The sequence below is a fragment of the Erythrolamprus reginae genome, chromosome 1 (assembly GCF_031021105.1).
Source record: "Erythrolamprus reginae isolate rEryReg1 chromosome 1, rEryReg1.hap1, whole genome shotgun sequence".
Lineage (NCBI taxonomy): Eukaryota > Metazoa > Chordata > Lepidosauria > Squamata > Dipsadidae > Erythrolamprus > Erythrolamprus reginae.
Window position 1 is genome coordinate 34,962,746 of NC_091950.1, and position 19,437 is coordinate 34,982,182.

A 19,437-nucleotide genomic window follows, 5' to 3' on the forward strand; every position below is an offset into this window, starting at 1 on the left:
GTTTTCTTTTGTTGCACGTGTTACTTGACAGAATGAACACATTTCCCTTATCAATTCTACACAGTTTCCACAAGCAAGGAGGTCACACTATAGTTAAAATTCATTTATGATTCTTCTATCTATTCTGGCAAAAGGATAGTAGAAGAAAAAGCCACACAGGGAATATTAAGAGGTGTTCTATGAATGAATATGCTCCAAAATGAATCTTGGATACTCTTATGAAGTCTCAGGTAATACGACTGCATCATCTTTATCAGGGGGATTGTGTATATATGCTTGTACACACACATGGGTTAAAATATATGTGAGAATGTCTGTCAACTTAGAGATAGAGCGAGAGAGCTGCTAGGATCAGTAATATAACTTCCAATTCAAAACGATACTTCCTGGATCATTAATGGGCATCACATTCCCATTGCACATAACCCTCAAGCAGGAATGGAAGTACAACCCAAGGGATCAATTCTCCCCATATCACTTAGATTGGATGACCTCCTTGGGCAATTTGCATTTGAAGACTTGGTTTTTTCCCTCCAGCCATTCTTCCAGTGTCCCTGACAAATGCTGGGTCATCAGGAAAAGTTTATAAATACCTTACCTGGGGCAAAAAAAAACAAAAAACAGGCCAGAGAAGAGCTAATAACATCCTTATCTGCCCCAACCTTTAAATTCTTTGCTTTTAGAATCTTGACAATCTTTCAGTAAGATCTTGACATCTGCTAAGTTGGATGATGCTCTGGCATTTTAACATTAGAAAGAAAGTTAGACAGCAATTAGACTGCATTTGTGTTCTGTCTGGGTGCCCCCAGACTTCAACACCAACTGGAAAAAGCAGCCAGACACGCTGGTAAAAGCAAAAGCACTTTATAGTGTGAAAAATAAACACAGAGAAAAACCTGTTCTTCCCAACAGGCAGGCTATGAGACTTCACAGCAGAGTCCTGATGGCCAGACAATACAGCAGACTTCTTGCTGGCACACCCACCACTGTAGAGAATAAGACCCACACCTTTTCCCCCCAAGGTTTCAGTATTCAAAGTCACAAACCAGAATTCCAAGACGCCAAAGATCACAGCCAGGTCCCAGGACTCCCAAAGATAATACTCCACAAGCCAGGAAGGGTGGGTCTGCCTTTTCAGCCTTTCCAGAGAGCACCACACTCAAACCCAGCTGTTGCCTCTTTAGTGCTGAAAGTACCTGGCTAATTGTCCCCTTCGTTGTGTTGCTCTTCTCTGCCGGAGATCGATTATTGCTTGTGCATTTTCATCTAAGGAATCCAGGCTGCTTGCTGGGGAGAGCTCTCTCTTGGGGGACTCTGGCTGTCCTCCCTCTCCCTCAGCCTGAGATTCCTCCTCCCCGTCTGCCTGAACCTCCTGTTCCTCATCCTCCCCCTCTGAGCAGGAAGCCGGCAGAGGATCAGCCGTTCCCTGAGGGGCCTCAGACGGAATCACAACAATGTATTTTCTGCAAATGGAAGTGGATCAGGATCCATGCAGACCTATGCATCTCAGACATTAACACCCTTGAAAACATTCAAAGATATTTCACAAGAAGAGCCCTTCACTCCTCTACTCGAAACAGAATACCTTACGAGACTAGACTTTCAACCCTGGGTCTAGAAAGCTTAGAACTAAGACACCTTAAACATGATCTAAGTATTGTCCACAAGATTATATGCTGCAACGTCCGGCCTGTCGGTGACTACTTCAGCTTCAACCACAACAACACAAGAGCTCACAACAGATTTAAACTTAATATTAACCGCTCCAAACTTGACTGTACAAAATATGGATTCAGTAACCGAGTTGTCGAAGCATGTAACTCATTACCGGACTCCATAGTGTCATCCCCAACCCCCCACACTTTACCCTTAGATTATCCATGATTGACCTTTCCAGATTCCTAAGAGGTCAGTAAGGGGCGTGCATAAGTGCACTAGAGTGCCTTCCATCCCCTGTCCTATTGCTCTCCTATATCTCCTATACCTTTCTTCTATTCCTATATCTCTTCTTCTGTTCTTTCATTGATATACTTTATTCCTATTTCTTCTCTTCTCTTCTTTCTTAGATATATTTTTCTATGAATATATCCTCTATAATCTTCATTTTATATTTACTATATGTATACCCAATATAACCCTCATTGTGTAATGGACAAAATCAATCAATCAATAAATAAATATGCTACTGTAGCCTGTTGATTTTAAGATGCAACATAATTATGTTGTTTTAGTGCAACTTAGGTTTCTCTACATTTTGCAGTTTCTGCTTCATTTTTAATTCCTTTAAAGGACCCCCCCCCATGTGCTTTTCCATGGTGCCTATAAAGCCAGTAATTATAATAAGCTGAAATATAGAGAGATGGACTTTAGGGACCAAAACCTTTGTCCCATTGTCCACAGCAGTGTTTCTCAGCTTCAGAAACTTTGAACTTCTGCATGCTGACTAGTAAATTCTGGCAGCTTGAAGTCCACGTATCTTTAAAAAATGTCATGATTCTTGAAAGAAACATGAAGCACTTTCCACACATGGATACAGAGGGATTTTTAATCTCCAGACTCCCTTCTCTTTATTCACTTGACTTGCTTTTAAATCTAGTAAATTTAATTGAATTGAACTCCTTACCTCATCACAGTCATTGTTGGAGAGGCGGGAGGAGAGGGCATCCTTGTTCAAAGGTTCAATCACTGTCACCTCTGCAAATTCTTCCACGGATTGCTGAAACTCTGGTAAGGATCGCCGCCCATAGCGTTTTCCATCCTTGATGTATTTGGGCTGGGCTTCAGGTGAAGAGTCTAGAGATGAGATGGAATCCATGATGTTAAGAACAGAATAGACTGGTCTGCAGCCTGTCTGCGACAGCAAATTGATTAGATCAATGTTTCTCAACCATGGCCCCTTGAAGATGTGTGAGCTTCAACTCCAAGAATTCTGAGAGTTGAAGTCCACAAATATTCATGAGGTCAAGGTGGAGAAACACTGAGTTAGATTGCCAGAAACTACTTTGAATTGCTAATCAACCAGATGGCCCTATACCAGTGGTGAAATGCTCGGGATTCGTTCGTGCCTGTCAGTCACCAGATGTCACTCCAGAAGCCAATACCAACCCAAAAAGAGAAGCCAGACACACTGGTAAAAGGCAAAGGCAGTTTTATAAAATTCAAGAAAAACACAGGTGACAGAAAATGTCCTTACAAACAGGAAAATGCTGTATCTTCAGATATATCCACGAAGGCAAAAGTCCATGCAGCAATACAGAATTCTTGCTGCCAAGCTGAGGCTGTAGATAGCAGACCTACACCTCCCACGGGTCTTCCAAAGCTGCTGGGCCACAAGCCAGGAACAGAGACGCAGCAGGGATAACACAACTCCAAACTGATAACACTCCACCTGGCTTCAAGGGCTTGCCTGCCTTTTAAACCCTGCTGATGAGTACCACACCCAAACCCAGCTCTTCCTAATTCAGTGCTGATAATACTTCTTTAATTGCTCCTTTCTTTGATCTGACCGTCTCTGTTGCATGTCAATGACAGCTTGAGCTTCATCACCTAATGACTCCAAACTACTGGCTGGGGAGAGCCCCCCCCCCCCCGGGGCTCTCATGCTGTTCTCCTTCATCCCATTCCTGATTTTCCTCTCCCCCGTCCGACTGCTCAGCCCCCTCCTCTTCGCTGTCATCCTCCTCCGGGCATGGAGCCAGCAGAGACACAGCCGGTCCCTGAGCAGCCTCAGGCTGAACCATAACACCAGAGAGCCAGTCATGAAAGGGCCACGAGGCAGTACCCACCTGCCTGGATGCTGCAATTTGGGTATTTTTACCCTCTCTGCATGGGCAAAGCATTCAGGTGGGAGGCTGGAGACTTGCACTCCCTTTGCGACTGACTTTCCGACGATAAGCACGAATGAACTGGGAGCATTTCACCCTTGCCCTATATAATTTATTTATTGAATATAAATAGGTCAATGCATGTCTTTTGTTCACCTGGCAGCTTACAATTGGGTTGAACTGCAACGCCTCTTATCAATAGTCAACACACCAGTTTGGAAAATATCACACTAGAGAAAGTTATTCCAAGGTAGTTATTCCAACTTATTTTATTTATTTATTTATTGGATTTGTATGACGCCCCTCTCCGTGGACTCGGGGCGGCTAACAACAGTGATAAAACAACATGTGACAATCCAATAGTAAAACAATTAAAAACCCTTATTATAAAACCAAACATACATACAAAACATACCATGCATAAATTGTAAAGGCCTAAGGGGGAAAGAATCTCAATTCCCCCATGCCTGACGGCAGAGGTAGGTTTTAAGAAGCTTACGAAAGGCGAGGAGGGTGGGGGCAATTCTAATCTCTGGGGGGAGTTGGTTCCAGAGGACCGGGGCTGCCACAGAGAAGGCTCTTCCCCTGGGTCCCGCCAAACGACATCGTTTAGTTGACGGGACCCGGAGAAGGCCCACTCTGTGGGACCTAACTGGTTGCTGGGATTCGTGCAACTTTTCACAAGGGTGTTCACAAGAGTTTAGCTATCCACTGCATGGTTGTGGTTCCTGCATTTATTTTTTCGGCATCCCTCTGCAGATGTCATTGCTTTATAGTGGAATGCACTCCTACAGCATTACAAGCTAGGGCAAAGCCTTGGCATGGTAAAAGGAAGTTGAATCTCTTTGAAAGAAGAAGAATGGTTTCTCCCTCTACTTCTTTTGAGAGAACATACCATATGGAAGAGCACTGAAAAAGAACATTGCTTTTGTTACTGGAGTAAATCTCGCACAAAATTTAACTTCTGGAAAATCACAATTCCAAACACATCTAATGAGTTCTCCATCATCTCCAACAGTGATGGTGAATCTTTTTTGGTTCGCATGCCAAAATGGTGCATGCGTGCACTAGTGCGTGCGCACACACCCACACCCATTGCCTCCCCCCATGAATGCACAACTCCCGTGCTGCCCCTGAGCATGCGCACAAGACCCCCTGCCCCAGCGCATGCTCACAGGCCTTACTGAAGCCTGGAACAATGAAAAAATTAGCCAAATGGGCAAATCGAAAGTTTGGAAAAATGGACAGTTTGCCCGTTGTCCTATTTTTCACACTCCTGGGGCCAGTGTTCCCTCTAATTTTTGGGGGGGGTGGGCGGAAAAGTATAGTGTCTGAGCGGCAGTCCCTTTGGGACTGGGCGGCACAGAAATAATAAATAAACAAACAAACAAACAAATAAAAAACCCACCCTGTTTTGCCTCAGAGAATTTCAAAATAAAATACTGCACTGTGTGTCTATAACAGTGAGCTCATAATAGGGCAACTCTATCAATATCAAAATGCCACTTAAATAGTTGAGCTAGTTTCAAACTAGATTTTGATTTTCTTTCTCTCTTCCTTACTCCCATTCTTTTTTTTCTCTTTTCCTTCCTCTCTTTTTTCTATGTGTTTCTCTCTCTTCCTCTCTTCCTTTCTCTCTCTCCTTCCCTTTCACTCTTTCCCTCTCGGCTTCTGGGCAGGTTTGGAAAACTCTGAGTTGATGATGATTTTTAAGTGAGCGATTGCTCACTGCTCAGCTTAGAGGGAACTATGCCTGGGGCTTCAGGGAAGCTTCCTAAAGCCCCAGAGTGTGAAAAACAACCCAACGGGTTTTCTGAACTTCCTGTTTGCCCGTTGGACCATTTTTTGCATTCCAGGGCTTCAGGGCAGCTTCCAAGAAGTCTCCAGAGAGAAAAATATCTCCGGGACCGCCTTCTGCCACACAAATCCCAGCGACCAGTTAGGTCCCACAGAGTTGGCCTTCTCCGGGTCCCATTGACTAAACAATGTCATTTGGTGGGACTCAGGGGAAGAGCCTTCTCTGTGGCGGCCCCGAACCCTCTGGAACCAGCTCCCCTCAGAGATCAGAGTTGCCCCCAACCTCCTTGCCTTTCGTAAGCTCCTTAAAACCCACCTTTGTCATCAGGCATGGGGCAATTGAGATATCACCCTCCCCCCAGGCCTATACAATTTATGCATGGTATGTTTGTGTGTATGTTTTGCTTTTTTAATAAGGGTTTTTTAGTTACTTAAATATTAGATTTGTCATACATTGTTTTATTATTGCTGTGAGCCGCCCCGAGTCTACGGAGAGGGGCGGCATAAAAATCTAATAAATAAAATAAATAAATAAAATAAATAAAAACAGCCTTCCCCAAGACCGAAAATCAGCTGACCAGTGCACGCATGCGCGCTGTAGCTGTCATAGGGCAACGCCTCACATGCCTCTGATATGGCTCCATGTGGCACCTGTCGCACATGTGCCATAGGTTGGCCATCACTGACCTACACTATCAAATAAGCAGGAAAAATGCTAAAATGAGGATTTACTTTCTTTGAGCCCTCCTGTTTTTTATACATTCTTGCAACTAATTCATGAACTGACACTTCTACACAACAACTGCATTGGGAATCTCCCTTTCTCACAGCTTTATTTTATTAGATGTCTCCTTCTGTCATCTGCCAGTCAAAATGTATCACTTCCTCTCTCTACAAAAGGGTCAGATGGTGAGTATAGGCAGGGGAGGAAACTCACTGATTCTGGGCATTTTAAGTCTCTCATAATGAAAGATACCAGGAAATCTTTTCACAACACACTGGTTTACATTGTGAAATATATATTCTGTAAAGATAGAAGTTAAGCGCTTACAGCTCATTCTGTGTTGCAAAAGGACCTGCCAGTGTTACTGAACAACTGCTCTGAAATTCAAAATTGGAAAAAAAAAAAGGATATTGAGGAGAAAAAAGACACGGAAGAAAGAGAAAGAAGTAAAGTAAACAAGAGTGAATGCAGAGCAATTTCACAGGATGATATTTATTTTCTGGTTTGAAAAGTAGAGAATGGAAAATGAATGGAAAAGAGGTGGAAGCTGCTTGGAAGAGAATGAACATAGGCCACAGAGAATCATAGAATTGTGTGGCATTGAATTACAAAATGAATTAGTACTATGTGAATACTGATTGAATGTATGAGTGACTGGTATGAAAGAAATACACAAAAGCGGCTTGTTGTACACAATGGCTGGTCAAATGAATGAAGGTCAAATCATCAAACTGGTATATGAAAGGGAAGTGATGGATCAAGCAAAGGCAATTGAAAAATTCAAGATTGAACATTGTTGATGAGATTCTGAAAAAGAAAAATGAGAAGTTGAAAGAACCAAGTGATGTATTGACATGGGGAAAGCAAGCATGATTGGCAAGCATACTTAAGAATAGTATGGTAAATTATGACAAATACCGTTGCTACCATTGTACCATTGTGAAAATAGATATAGTTCTATTTGCTTTTCTTTCTTTTTTTCTTATTTCATACATTTAATTTCTTTGGCTTACTATTCTTTACCCCTTTTCTGTATTTTGCATATCATTGCTGATCGTGAAGGAAGGATTATATATCTCAAGGCAAAAGAAAGAAGTATGTGATGTTACATTACATTATGCTACAGTACATTATATTACATTAATAGACTAGATGTACATATAAATCTGAGTTAGATAAAGGTAATATTATACTCTTTGTCCACGTGGCAACCACATCTTTCATCAGTGCTGCTGATGGGACAGTGTGAGTGTGTGTGTATGAATGTATTAATTATTTAATTGATTGATTGATTGATTGATTGATTAATTAATTAATTAAGTTAGAAGGGATCTTGTAGGTCATCTAGCCCAACCACCTGTTCAAGCAGGAGTCCCTACCATAGTTCCCTCTAAGCTGAGCAGTGAGCAATCGCTCACTTAAAAATCATCATCAACTCAGAGTTTTCCAAACCTGCCCAGAAGCCGAGAGGGAAAGAGTGAGAGGGAAGGAGAGAGAGAGGAAGAGAGGAAGAGAGAGAAACAGATAGAAAAAAGAGAGGAAGGAAAAGAAAAAGAAAAAGAATGGGAGTAAGGAAGAGAGAAAGAAAATCAAAATCTAGTTTGAAACTAGCTCAACTATTTAAGTGGCATTTTGATATTGATAGAGTTGCCCTATTATGAGCTCACTGTTATAGACACACAGTACAGTATTTTATTTTGAAATTCTCTGAGGCAAAACAGGGTGGGTTTTTTATTTATTTGTCTGTCTGTCTGTCTGTCTGTCTGTCTGTCTGTCTGTCTGTCTGTCTGTCTGTCTGCCTGCCTGCCTGCCTGCCTGCCTGCCTGTCTGCCTGGTCTGTCTGTGTGTCTATCTATCTATTTATTTAATATTTCTGTGCCGCCCAGTCCCGAAGGGACTGCCACTCAGACACTATACTTTTCCGCCCACCCCAAAAAAAAATTAGAGGGAACACTGGTCCCTCCACCATTTCGGACAAATGGCATCCAGTCTTCCTTTGAAAGTCTCAAGGACCAGAGGAGAATAGTATGGTAGTGTTCCAATATCTCAGTGTTCCAATATCTCAGGGGTTGCCACAAAGAAGAAGGAATCAACCTATTCTCCAAAGCACCTGAGTCTGGAAGCTGAACAAGGAGAGAAGCAATTTAGAACTAAGGAGAAATTTCCTGACAATCAGAAGAGTTAATCAGTGGAACAGCTTGCCTCCAGAAGTTGTGAATGCTCCAACACTGGATGTTTTTAAGAAGATGTTGGATAACCATCTGTCTGAAGTAGTGTAGGGTTTCCTGCCTAAACAAGGGTTGGACTAGAAGACCTCCAAGGTCCCTTCCAACTCTGTTGTTGTTGTTGTTGTTGTTGTTGTTGTTGTTGTTGTTGTTGTTGTTATTATTATTATTATTATTATTATTATTATTATTATTATGTGTTGCAGTTCTCACAACCTCCTCAGGCAAGCTGTTCCACTGGTTGATTGTTCTCACCGTCAGAAACTTTTTCCTTATTTCCAGGTTGAATCTCTCCTTGGTCAGCTTCCATCCATTATTCCTTATCTGGCTTTCTGGTGTTTTGGAAAACAACCTGACCCCGTCCTCTGTATGGCAGCCCCTCAAATATTGGAACACTGCTTTCATGTCTCCCCTGGTTCTTCTCTTCGCTAGACTACCCATGCCCAGTTTCTGCAACCACAGTATGTTATAGTTTCCAGTCCCCTTATCATCCTGGTTTCTCTCTTCTGCACTTTCTCTAGAGTTTCAAAGTCTTTTTTGCAGTGTGGTGACCAAAACTGGATGCAGTATGTGGTCTAACTAAGGTTTTATAGAGTGGTATTAATACCATCCTAATCCTAGATTGTATCCCTCTGTTAATGCAACTTAGAATTGCACTGGCCTTTTTGACTGCTGCTGCACACTGCTGGCACATATTTAGTTGGTTGTCCACCAAGACTCCAAGATCCCTCTCTGAATGTGTATGCAACTCCTTCTCCTTTGTTGATAACTGAAGGCAAAAGACACATAAGACTCCTTCCTCTTCCTCCCCCAAATAACAATAACGTTGGGTGAGCTGGGCTGAGGAAGATTGACTGCCCGAAAGTCACCCAGATGGATTTTGCACCTAAGGTAGGACTAGAACTCATTGCCTCAATGTTTCTAGTCTGGTGCCTTAACCAGTGTTTCCCAAACTTGGCAACTTGAAGATGTTTGGACTTCAACTCCCAGAATTCCCCAGCCAGCGAATGCTGGCTGGGGAATTCTGGGAGTTGAAGTCCAGATATCTTCAAGTTGCCAAGGTTGGGAAACACTGCCTTAACCACTGGACAAAACCGACTCTAGCTTCTTGCAAGTAGCATCCTATGATACATAGTTACTACTTACCGGAATCTGCTGCCTGCCGCAACTTCCCCTCTTTAACAAATGGTAGGACTCATTTTGTAACCAACAGTTTCATCCAACATCAGACATTAAGATCTTATCCAGGAACCCCGGAAAGCTTCTGTCTTTTTGGCATTAAGGCAAATACATTTTTATTTACTCAATCCTTTAATCTCCCATCTGCTCTAAACGTTTTAGTCTTATTTTTAGCTTTTAATTGAGATTTGCATAAATTCTAAATGGCACTGACAGCTCCGACCCATAAAAAAAAGGAGAGATAGTAAAGTTTTATTAAACATGACAACGCAAAGGGAAAACGGACTATGGTGTTAAAATTGCCGCATTCTCAGTTCCAGGGGTTGAATAAAGTTATCAAAATGCATGAGCTGCTTCACCAAAAAGAATGCATTTTAAAGTACATTTTGAGCACACATCCATATTTACACACATACCAGTGTGGCTGTGCTGATGATTAAGATATGATTCAAAATTAGATGACATTTGATTTTGGGAGAATCCTGATGAAGGCTGTGGGGATTTAAAGCTAAGTAGCAAGAAACATATTCAAACATGCAGAGGACCATATAAGGGGCTCAGACCCAACATCTTCATGTCATCTTGAATACCCTCTCGGTATAGATTCTGCTCAAGACCTTGTTAGTGGAAATGTATTCTTTAGCTTGGCTATGCAATGAATTATAAAATACACAGGAACAGAAATCCTTTGATAACCCCCTTCTCATTTCCCCTGGATTTCTACCCCATACATACATATTACAAACCCTGGGGAATACAAGCGGGCGCTTGTGTTTGAAGAAGGCAATTTTAACAAGGTTTCCTGCAGCTGGGAGCCTGGGCATAAAAGCCATAGGATGAAACACACAGATAGGGGGGGGGGGGGGAACCAGAAACGAGTCGAGCTGATTAAATAAGACCCAAAAGAACAAAAGCAAACCTTATCATTACCATTAAAGCTGGGCTGCTGGCAACTGCTTCCCTACCACTATCATCTCTAGCATGTTAGCAACTGGCAGGTTCTCCCTGTTTTTCCATTCCTTCCCCCCCCCTTGCTTTAGAGAGAAACTTATTAAAATGATAGAAGGGATTCAATAGATATGTAAGGGCCTTACAGAATTAGACCTGCTTCAAAGCATTCTAGGTTTTATTCGGCGAATATACAGTACACAAAAACTTACAAATGATGCCAACATGCCCTTGACAATTATCACATCGCCCAGATTTATGCATCAAATCAAGTCAAGATTTTTTTTAAACTATGAGTTGCTTGAAAAAGTCACCAAGATCTCGTTCGGAATTAAGAATATCTCCGAGACCGCCTTCTGCCGCACGAATCCTAGCGACCGATTAGGTCCCACAGAGTGGGCCTTCTCCGGGTCCTGTCAACTAAACAATGTCGGTTGGCGGGCCCCAGGGGAAGAGCCTTCTCTGTGGTGGTCCCGACTCTCTGGAACCAGCTCCCACCAGAGATTAGAACTGCCCCTACCTTCCTTGCCTTTCGTAAACTCCTTAAAAGCCACCTTTGTCATCAGGCATGGGGGAACTGAGATATCTCCCCCAGGCTTATACAATTTATGTATGGTATGTTTGTAGGTATGTCTGCTTAAAAATGGGTTTTTTAAACTATTTTAATTTTAAATTGTAAATTATTAGATTTGTCATGAACTGTTTTATTGTGTTGTGAGCCGCCCCGAGTCTACGGAAAGGGGCGGCATACAAATCTAATTATTATTATTAATAATAATAATAATAATAATAATAATAATAATAATAATAATAATAATAATTAAAGCTAAGCCACCAAACCAAAATCAAGCCAATATTGTGGCTTCATGCAAAGTTTGAAATCAGTGACAACGTAATCCACATCAATAGACAGGTATCTTCCACATAATTCGTAATCTGCACAAAGTCACCTGGGTGGCAAATCAATTAAATAAAATTTTTAAATGGATCTCTGAGATCATCCACAACTTCTGGAGGCAAGCTGTTCCACTGGTTAATAGTTCTCATTGTCAGGAAATTTCTCCTTAGTTCTAGGTTGTATCTCTTCTTGATTAGTTGTTTCTTGTCTTGCCTTCAAGTGCTTTGGTAAATAAGTTGACTTCCTTTTCTTTGTGACAGCCCCTCAAATACTGGATATCACATCTCCCCTGGTCCTTCTTTTCACTGGACTAATCTTAACAGAGTAGTAAAATAGGAATATTTTTTATTTATTTATTCTTTGTCCAATATACAATACATATGGAATGAAATAGACATTAAGTAGTATATATAGGGATAGTAAGTAAAAAAGAAGAGGAGTGGATGAGAGGGAGAGAATATATAGGATATATGAGAAAAGGAAAGGTAATTGGACAGGGGACGTTAGGCACATCAGTGCACTTATGTACGCCCCTTACTGGCCTCTTAGGAACCTGGAGAGGTCAATCGTGGAGAGTCTAAGGGAGAAATGTTGGGGGTTGGGAGTAGACACTATAGAGTCCGGTAATGAGTTCCACGTGTCGACGACTCGATTGTTAAAGTCATATTTTTTACAGTCAAGTTTGGAGCGGTTAATATTAAGTTTGAATCTGTTGCATGCTCTTGTGTTGTTGCGGTTGAAGGTGAAGTAGTCGTTGACCGGAAGGACATTGCAGCATATGATCTTGTGGGCAATACTTAAATCGTGTTTTAGGCGCCGCAATTCTAAGCTTTCAAGACCTAGGATAGTTAGTCTGTTTTCGTAAGGTATTCTGTTTCGAGTGGAGGAGTGAAGGGCTCTTCTGGTGAAATATCTTTGGACGTTTTCGATAGTGTTGATGTCTGAAATGTGGTGTGGGTTCCAGACAGATGAGCTGTATTCGAGGATGGGTCTGGCATAGGTTTTGTAGGCTCTAGTCAGTAGTGTGAGATTGCCAGAGCAGAAGCTACGTAGGATCAGGTTAACAACTCTGGAAGCCTTTTTGGCGATATAGTTGCAGTGGGCTTTAGCACTTAGGTCATTTCTAATACTGGCCATGCTTTTTTCAACCTTCTCTTTTCTAGGCCTTTGGGTATAACGAAGTGTTTATTTATTTTTAACCTTACATATAGCTAGGATTATGATTATAATAAAGTTAATGATTTGGAGTAGGTCCTTGGGTATCACAGAAGAGTACTAGACGATATGAAAAGGTAAGACAATATTGAAAGCGTGAAAGGAAGGAAATGATTATTTTTCTTTATTATTTTATTTATTTATTTGTCAAAATGTGTACAAGATAATAGTTATGATATAAACATAAACAAAAGCAAAGTAGGTATAGGTAAATTTGGACAATAGGACAGGGTCGGTAGGCACGATGGTGCGCTTATGAACGCCCCTTACAGACCTCTTAGGAATGGGATGAGGTCGACTGTAGACAGTCTAAGGTTAAAAATTTTGAGCGTTTGGGATTATTTTTCTACGTGCCTCTTTCCTCCTTTACCAAGACTGAGAGGGAGGCTGGCACAGACAGGAAAGCCAACCACCCTCCCCCTCCTTGTGTCTTTTGGTAAATATAGATTTTCTGTCTTAAACCGAAATGAAGGATCCCCAAGATTATTCAATGGACAGCGGAGGAAAAAAGCCCTCCTTGATGTCAGAGGCCTTGGGGCTCCTGCCAGCACTGCAGCTGGAATCTAGCTGAGATCAGAGGCAATTGTGGTGTGGGGCGAGGGGGGGGGGCTTGTGGGCTCAAGTGCATGAAATCAGATCTCAGTCGGGGGATTTTTGTGGGCTTCCACCCAGCTGATTGACTACACCCTCCAATCAGCCATTGCTGGAGGCTATGCTTTGTTATGTATCAGCATTCGATGCCAAGGCTTTTCCATTAGGACAACCCCCACCCTCCGATATTAACTTTCTCCACACACTCAGCTTGGGGGTGGGGGGTAGAGGGGGGGTGGATGGAGATGGAGCAGCTGTGGTGATGGGGGGCAAAGACCTTGATTTCTGAGCTAGCAAGAGCCTGGCCATGAAATATTTATGCCCATCCCGTCGAGCCACGATCAGCTCCAAATCCCTTTTATTTTTTCTTTTATCTGTTTAAAAAAATCCCTCGGACTGCAGTGCCAGAGATTATAAAACAGTCATACGTTTAAAAAGGTATTTTATTTATTCATAGCTTTGATTGGGGTTGCTTGCCAGAGTTTTCCCCAGAATGGCTTTTCGGGGGATAATGCAGCTTTTCCAAACCTGGCACTCAGCCGCGTTGTGGGTCCCAGGAGGATCAGCGTGGCTTCGCTCTACACTGGCTGGGAATTCTAGCAGCTGCATTGTCAACACACCTGGAAGAGAGGCAGGATGGGTAAGGCTGCCTAAAACCAACACAGATTCTCCTGGAAGCTGTTGAAAACGTTACATAGAAACATAGAAACATAGAAGTCTGACGGCAGAAAAAGACCTCATGGTCCATCTAGTCTGCCCTTATACTATTTCCTGTATTTTATCTTAGGATGGATATATGTTTGACCATTTATCGAGTAAAGCTAAATCATTTGCCATATTACAGACGCCTCCAGGAATATCAACCCTATTGCACACTTTAGAGTCATCGGCAAATAGGCAAACCTTCCCTACCAAACCGTCCCCTATGTCACTCACAAACATATTAAAAAGAATAGGACCCAGAACAGACCCTTGTGGCACACCGCTTGTAACCTGTCTCTGCTCAGAATACTCGCCATTAACAATAACTCTCTGATGTCTACGCTTCAGCCAGCTGCAAATCCATTGAACTATCCAGGGATTAAGTCCAATCTTCACTAATTTATCTATCAGCTCTTTATGTGGAACCGTATCAAAGGCTTTGCTGAAGTCCAGGTAGGCAATTACCATTCATAGCAGTTAACAGGAGAAATGGAAGTAAGGTCGACTTACAACTACAATTGGACTGGATTGCTAAGCAAGATCGCTAAGTGAGGTTGGCCCCATTTTATGACCTTGCCACAATTGTTAAGTGAATCATCAGTGCTAATTTGCTCTTGTTTTATATACTAGTGGTTTGCCCAACAGTAACAGGGCACACTCAGAAAGATTTCTCAGAAGAAGGTTGACAAGAATCTGATCAACTCATGGTAATCACGGAATTGATACTAGAGAAGGGCCAACAGAATTCAAGGGGTGTGTGTGTGAACTTGGATCTCTTGTGGCAATGCAAGGACTCTAAACTAATGATGGACTTAACTCCACCCTCCAGCTCTGCCTGCTCTTCTCTTACAATAATATAATCATGGTTTTCACACATTGCATGCAGGAAAAGTAGGATGTTGGAAGGTTTCTGATTAATAGCACTGCATTTGCAAACTTCTCCTGCAATGTTATTTTTTGCATATTTGCGCAGGTGGTCATTGCTTTATGTGTGCACCCACACATTATGTGTATAGGTTTATTTTTATTCAGTTTTCTTCTCACCAACAATTTGGGTAAGTACTTACTTGGCGCTCTTCTCCTTCACTAATAAATGTCCTAACTGAGGAATAGGCAAAGTGGGCTCTCCTATGACATGTGGACTTCAACTCCCAGAATTCCTGAGGTAGCGTGAATGGCTCAAGAATTCTGGGAGTTGAAGTCAACAAGTCATTGAAAAGCCAAATTTGCCTACCCCTGTCCTAAATGGATAGCTTCAAGGAATCCAAACTAATAACTTTCTTAAACCTTTGTTTCACAATGCTCCCAGAAATTCATTGTCTAATTATATAATTTTTTTCCTTACATAATGTTCTGTCTGGGTCACTCCGGAAGCCAATACCAACCCAAAAAGAGAAGCCAGACACACCGATAAAAGGCAAAGGCAGTTTATAAAATTCAAGAAAAACACAGGTAACAGGAAATGTCCTTACAAACAGGAAAACGCTGTATCTTCAAATATATCCACGAAGGCAAAAGTCCATGCAGCAATACAGGATTCTTGCTGCCAAGACGAGGCTGTAGATAGCAGACCTACACCTCCCACGGGTCTTCCAAACTGCTGGGCCACAAGCCAGGAACAGAGACGCCGAGAACAAAGTAACTCCAACTGATAACACTCCACATGGCTTCAAGGGCTTGCCTGCCTTTTAAACCCTGCTAAGGAGGACCACACCCAAGCCCAGCTGTTCCTAATTCAGTGCTGATAATACTTCTTTAATTGCTCCTTTCTTTGATCTGACCGTCTCTGTTGCATGTCAATGACGGCTTGTGCTTCATCACCTAATGACTCCAAGCTACTGGCTGGGGAGAGCCCCCCCCCCCGGGGCTCTCATGCTGTTTTCCTTCGTCCCATTCCTGACTTCCCCCGTCTGACTGTTCAGCCCCCTCCTCTTCGCTGTCATCCTCCTCCGGGCATGGAGCCAGCAGAGACACAGCCGGTCCCTGAGCAGCCTCAGGCTGAACCACAACACATAAGCAGCATTACTTTTCTTTAGAAGAATTTCACAGGTGCAACCAATAGCATCGCGGCTTGAAAATACATTGCACTCAGCACTGCCTATAAGCCATGACTGCCATCACTGAAGCATTGGAGTGGGGAGGAGCCAGCATGCTGCGGGGATTTCTGGGAGGTGAAGTCCACACATCTTAAAGTTGCTGAGATTGAGAAACCCTGTTCTGGAGGGTACCACAGCTCAGACAATGTTGGCTTAGCTCTTGCTACACAGGAGGGGTAACACCTCCGTCCTACTGCTGCCATACCAAAACAAAAGAAGGAAAGCACATACAGAAAGCCTTAGGAATTCTTTCCAACTCTTTTACTAGCAGTGACCATAGGAGGCATTTATAGTTTTTCCTGTGTAACTAAACAATGTGGCCTATTTGCACATGTGGCCTACTTCAGATCGTGCAAAATGCAGCTGCGAGAGCAATCATGGGATTTCCCAAATATGCCCATGTTACTCCAACACTCCGCAGTCTGCATCGGTTGCCGATCAGTTTCCGATCACAATTCAAAGTGTTGGTCATCACCTATAAAGCCCTTCATGGCACCGGACCAGGGTATCTACGAGACCGCATTCTGCCGCACGAATCCCAGTGACCAGTTAGGTCCCACAGAGTTTATGTTTATGTTTATTAGATTTGTATGCCGCCCCTCTTCATAGACTCGGGGCGGCTCACAACACAATAAAAACAGTTTATAACAAATCTAATAATTTACAATTTAAGATATTTTTAAAAACCCGTTATTAAGCAGACATACATACAAGCATACCATACATAAATTGTATAGGCCCAGGGGAGATATTTCAGTTCCCCCATGCCTGATGACAAAGGTGGGTCTTAAGGAGCCCACGAAAGGCAAGGAGGGTAGGGGCAGCTCTAATCTCTGGGGGGAGCTGGTTCCAGAGAGTCGGGGCCGCCACAGAGAAGGCTCTTCCCCTGGGGCCCGCCAACCGACATTGTTTAGTTGATGGGACCCGGAGAAGGCCCACTCTATGGGACCTAATCGGTCGCTGGGATTCGTGCGGCAGGAGGCGGTCTCGGAGATATTCTGGTCCAATGCCATTAAGGGCTTTAAAGGTCATAACCAACACTTTGAATTGTGACTGGAAATTAATCGGCAACCAATGCAGACTGTGGAGTGTTGGAGTAACATGGGCATACCTAGGGAAGCCCATGACTGCTCTCCTCCGGGTCCCGTCAACTAAACAATGCCATTTGGCAGGACCCAGGGGAAGAGCCTTCTCTGTGGCGGCTCCGACCCTCTGGAATCAGCTCCCTCCAGAGATTAGAACTGCCCCCACCCTCCTTGCCTTTCGTAAACTCCTTAAAACCCACCTCTGTCGTCAAGCGTGGGGGAACTGAAACATCTCCCCCTGCCTATGTAGTTTTTTGTGTATGATATGACTGTATGTATGTTTTCATATATTGGGGTTTCTTGTTTTTTAGACTTTTAAATGTATTATTGTTATTTTAGATTCTAACTATTAGATTTGTCATTATATATTGTTTTTATCATTGCTGTGAGCCGCCCCGAGTCTACGGAGAGGGGCGGCATACAAATCTAATAAATAATAATAATAATAAATAATAATGTATATGTGCTCTTTGCTCACATTGTTTGAATTATATCTGTAGATGAATAGTGTATACAGGAAATACTGCATATGCCCGTGATGGCGAAAGTATGGCAAGGGTGCCAGAGGTGGCATGCATAGCCCTCACTGTGGGTACGCATGCCATTGCCAGCTGATCTTCTGATTTCCAGTGCACATGCCAGTCTTTGAAGGCACTGGAGCACTGGAAAACAGCCTGAAAAATGGTTCAGAATACAGCCAAAAGAAAGACAGTTTTCAGGCATTTTTTCAGACCAAAAAGAACCCCAAAAAATGGCCTGAAAAATGGCCAAAACAGGCATGTGTGTGCTGACCAGCTGGTCTTTGGGTTTACTGGCTCCAATGTCGAAAAGGTTGGGTTTACTGACTCAGTGTCGAAAAGGTTCACCATCACTGGCATATGCTCCATCCTGGGACATGTGAGTGTGGAAGAGGAAACGGGGGTGGGGGGATTTCCATCTCCTCTAGGGATGCATTGGGAAATTCTTTTTCTTCCATTTTTTCCCCTCCTTTCAGCTTCTGGCCAGATTCAACACTTTTTATAAACTGAGTCTTTTTTTCTGGTTGGCCACCTTCTCACTCTAATACCAAATTTGTTCCAAATTCTGTTTTGTTTCAAAGAGTCTGGGTCCCAAGACCCTTTTCATAATTTGGTTCCAAGATTTTGTTGGGCTGGAAAGAATAACAAAACGCCCACGCAGTCCGAAAATATAAAAGAAAGAAGCCTCAGGGTTCTTGAAGCCCCAGATGAATCTTCTTTATTTGCCCTCTGGTAAAGAATCTACTCAGCAAGATGAACTCAGTCAATTTAAAAATATATTCTGTGCAAGCACAAGCTGTACAGTTATAGCCCTCAGGACTGGGCAGAAGTAATGTCCCAACACACATTCTTTCTTTTGCTAACTACTGTCAGGTTTAATCAACCTGAATAGCTATTTTTGTAAGCAATTACTAACTATGCTGCAACCCTTATTGCAGCATAGTTTAAAACATTTTTAAGACTTATTTCTTTAAAACAAAGTCAGCTTGGCTATCTCTTCAGTTACAAAAGGCATACAATATATTTCCTTAGTTTTACAATAGTGTTTTAATTTTAGAGCATATTTTAAAGTGTAAAAAGTTTAACCTCCACTTAATTTACTATCAATTTTCTCTCTCTTCTTCCTTATTCTAAGTCAGTCTTTCTCAATCTCAGCAATTTTAGTTATGAGTGGACTCCAATTCCCAGAATTCCTCAGTCACTTAGGTTGAGGCTCAGGAATTCTGGGAACTGAAATCCATTTATTTTAAATTTGCTGGGATTAAAAAACACTTCTCTAAATTATCTTTTGATTTACAGACTCGTTAACGCTGTGCATTTTTACTTCCGTCATTTTGTGAAAAAGAAGCATTTCCTTAGCTGATATAGACTATACTGTTTTCTTGGCAGCTGTTATGTATTTAATTTTTAGTATTATGATTGCAATTCACAATATTTTAGTATTGTGACTGCAGTTTTTAACTGATTTTATGATTGCTTCCCACCTTGAGTCATTTCTGAGTCGGGCAGTCATACAAATTGAATAAATACATTTTTAAAACTTTTGATGGATGGTCAAAAATAGCTTTATTCTGGTAAGCCTGGAATATTAGCCAAGAAGTCTCACATAGCCTGTCTCTGAGATCATAAAGGTGA

The 19,437-nt window shown here is 42.3% G+C and overlaps 1 protein-coding gene across 18 annotated transcripts in view; it reads right to left on the bottom strand.

Moving 5' to 3' along the window:
• NIN (ninein) overlaps nucleotides 1-19,437 on the bottom strand; it is a 173,438-nt gene that overhangs the window by 97,623 nt on the left and 56,378 nt on the right. For all 18 annotated transcript variants that reach the window (XM_070749183.1, XM_070749157.1, XM_070749190.1 and 15 more), the window contains exon 4: nucleotides 2,624-2,793. In XM_070749183.1, the coding sequence (XP_070605284.1) occupies nucleotides 2,624-2,793 (170 nt within the window). The remainder of the gene's footprint in view (nucleotides 1-2,623; nucleotides 2,794-19,437) is intronic.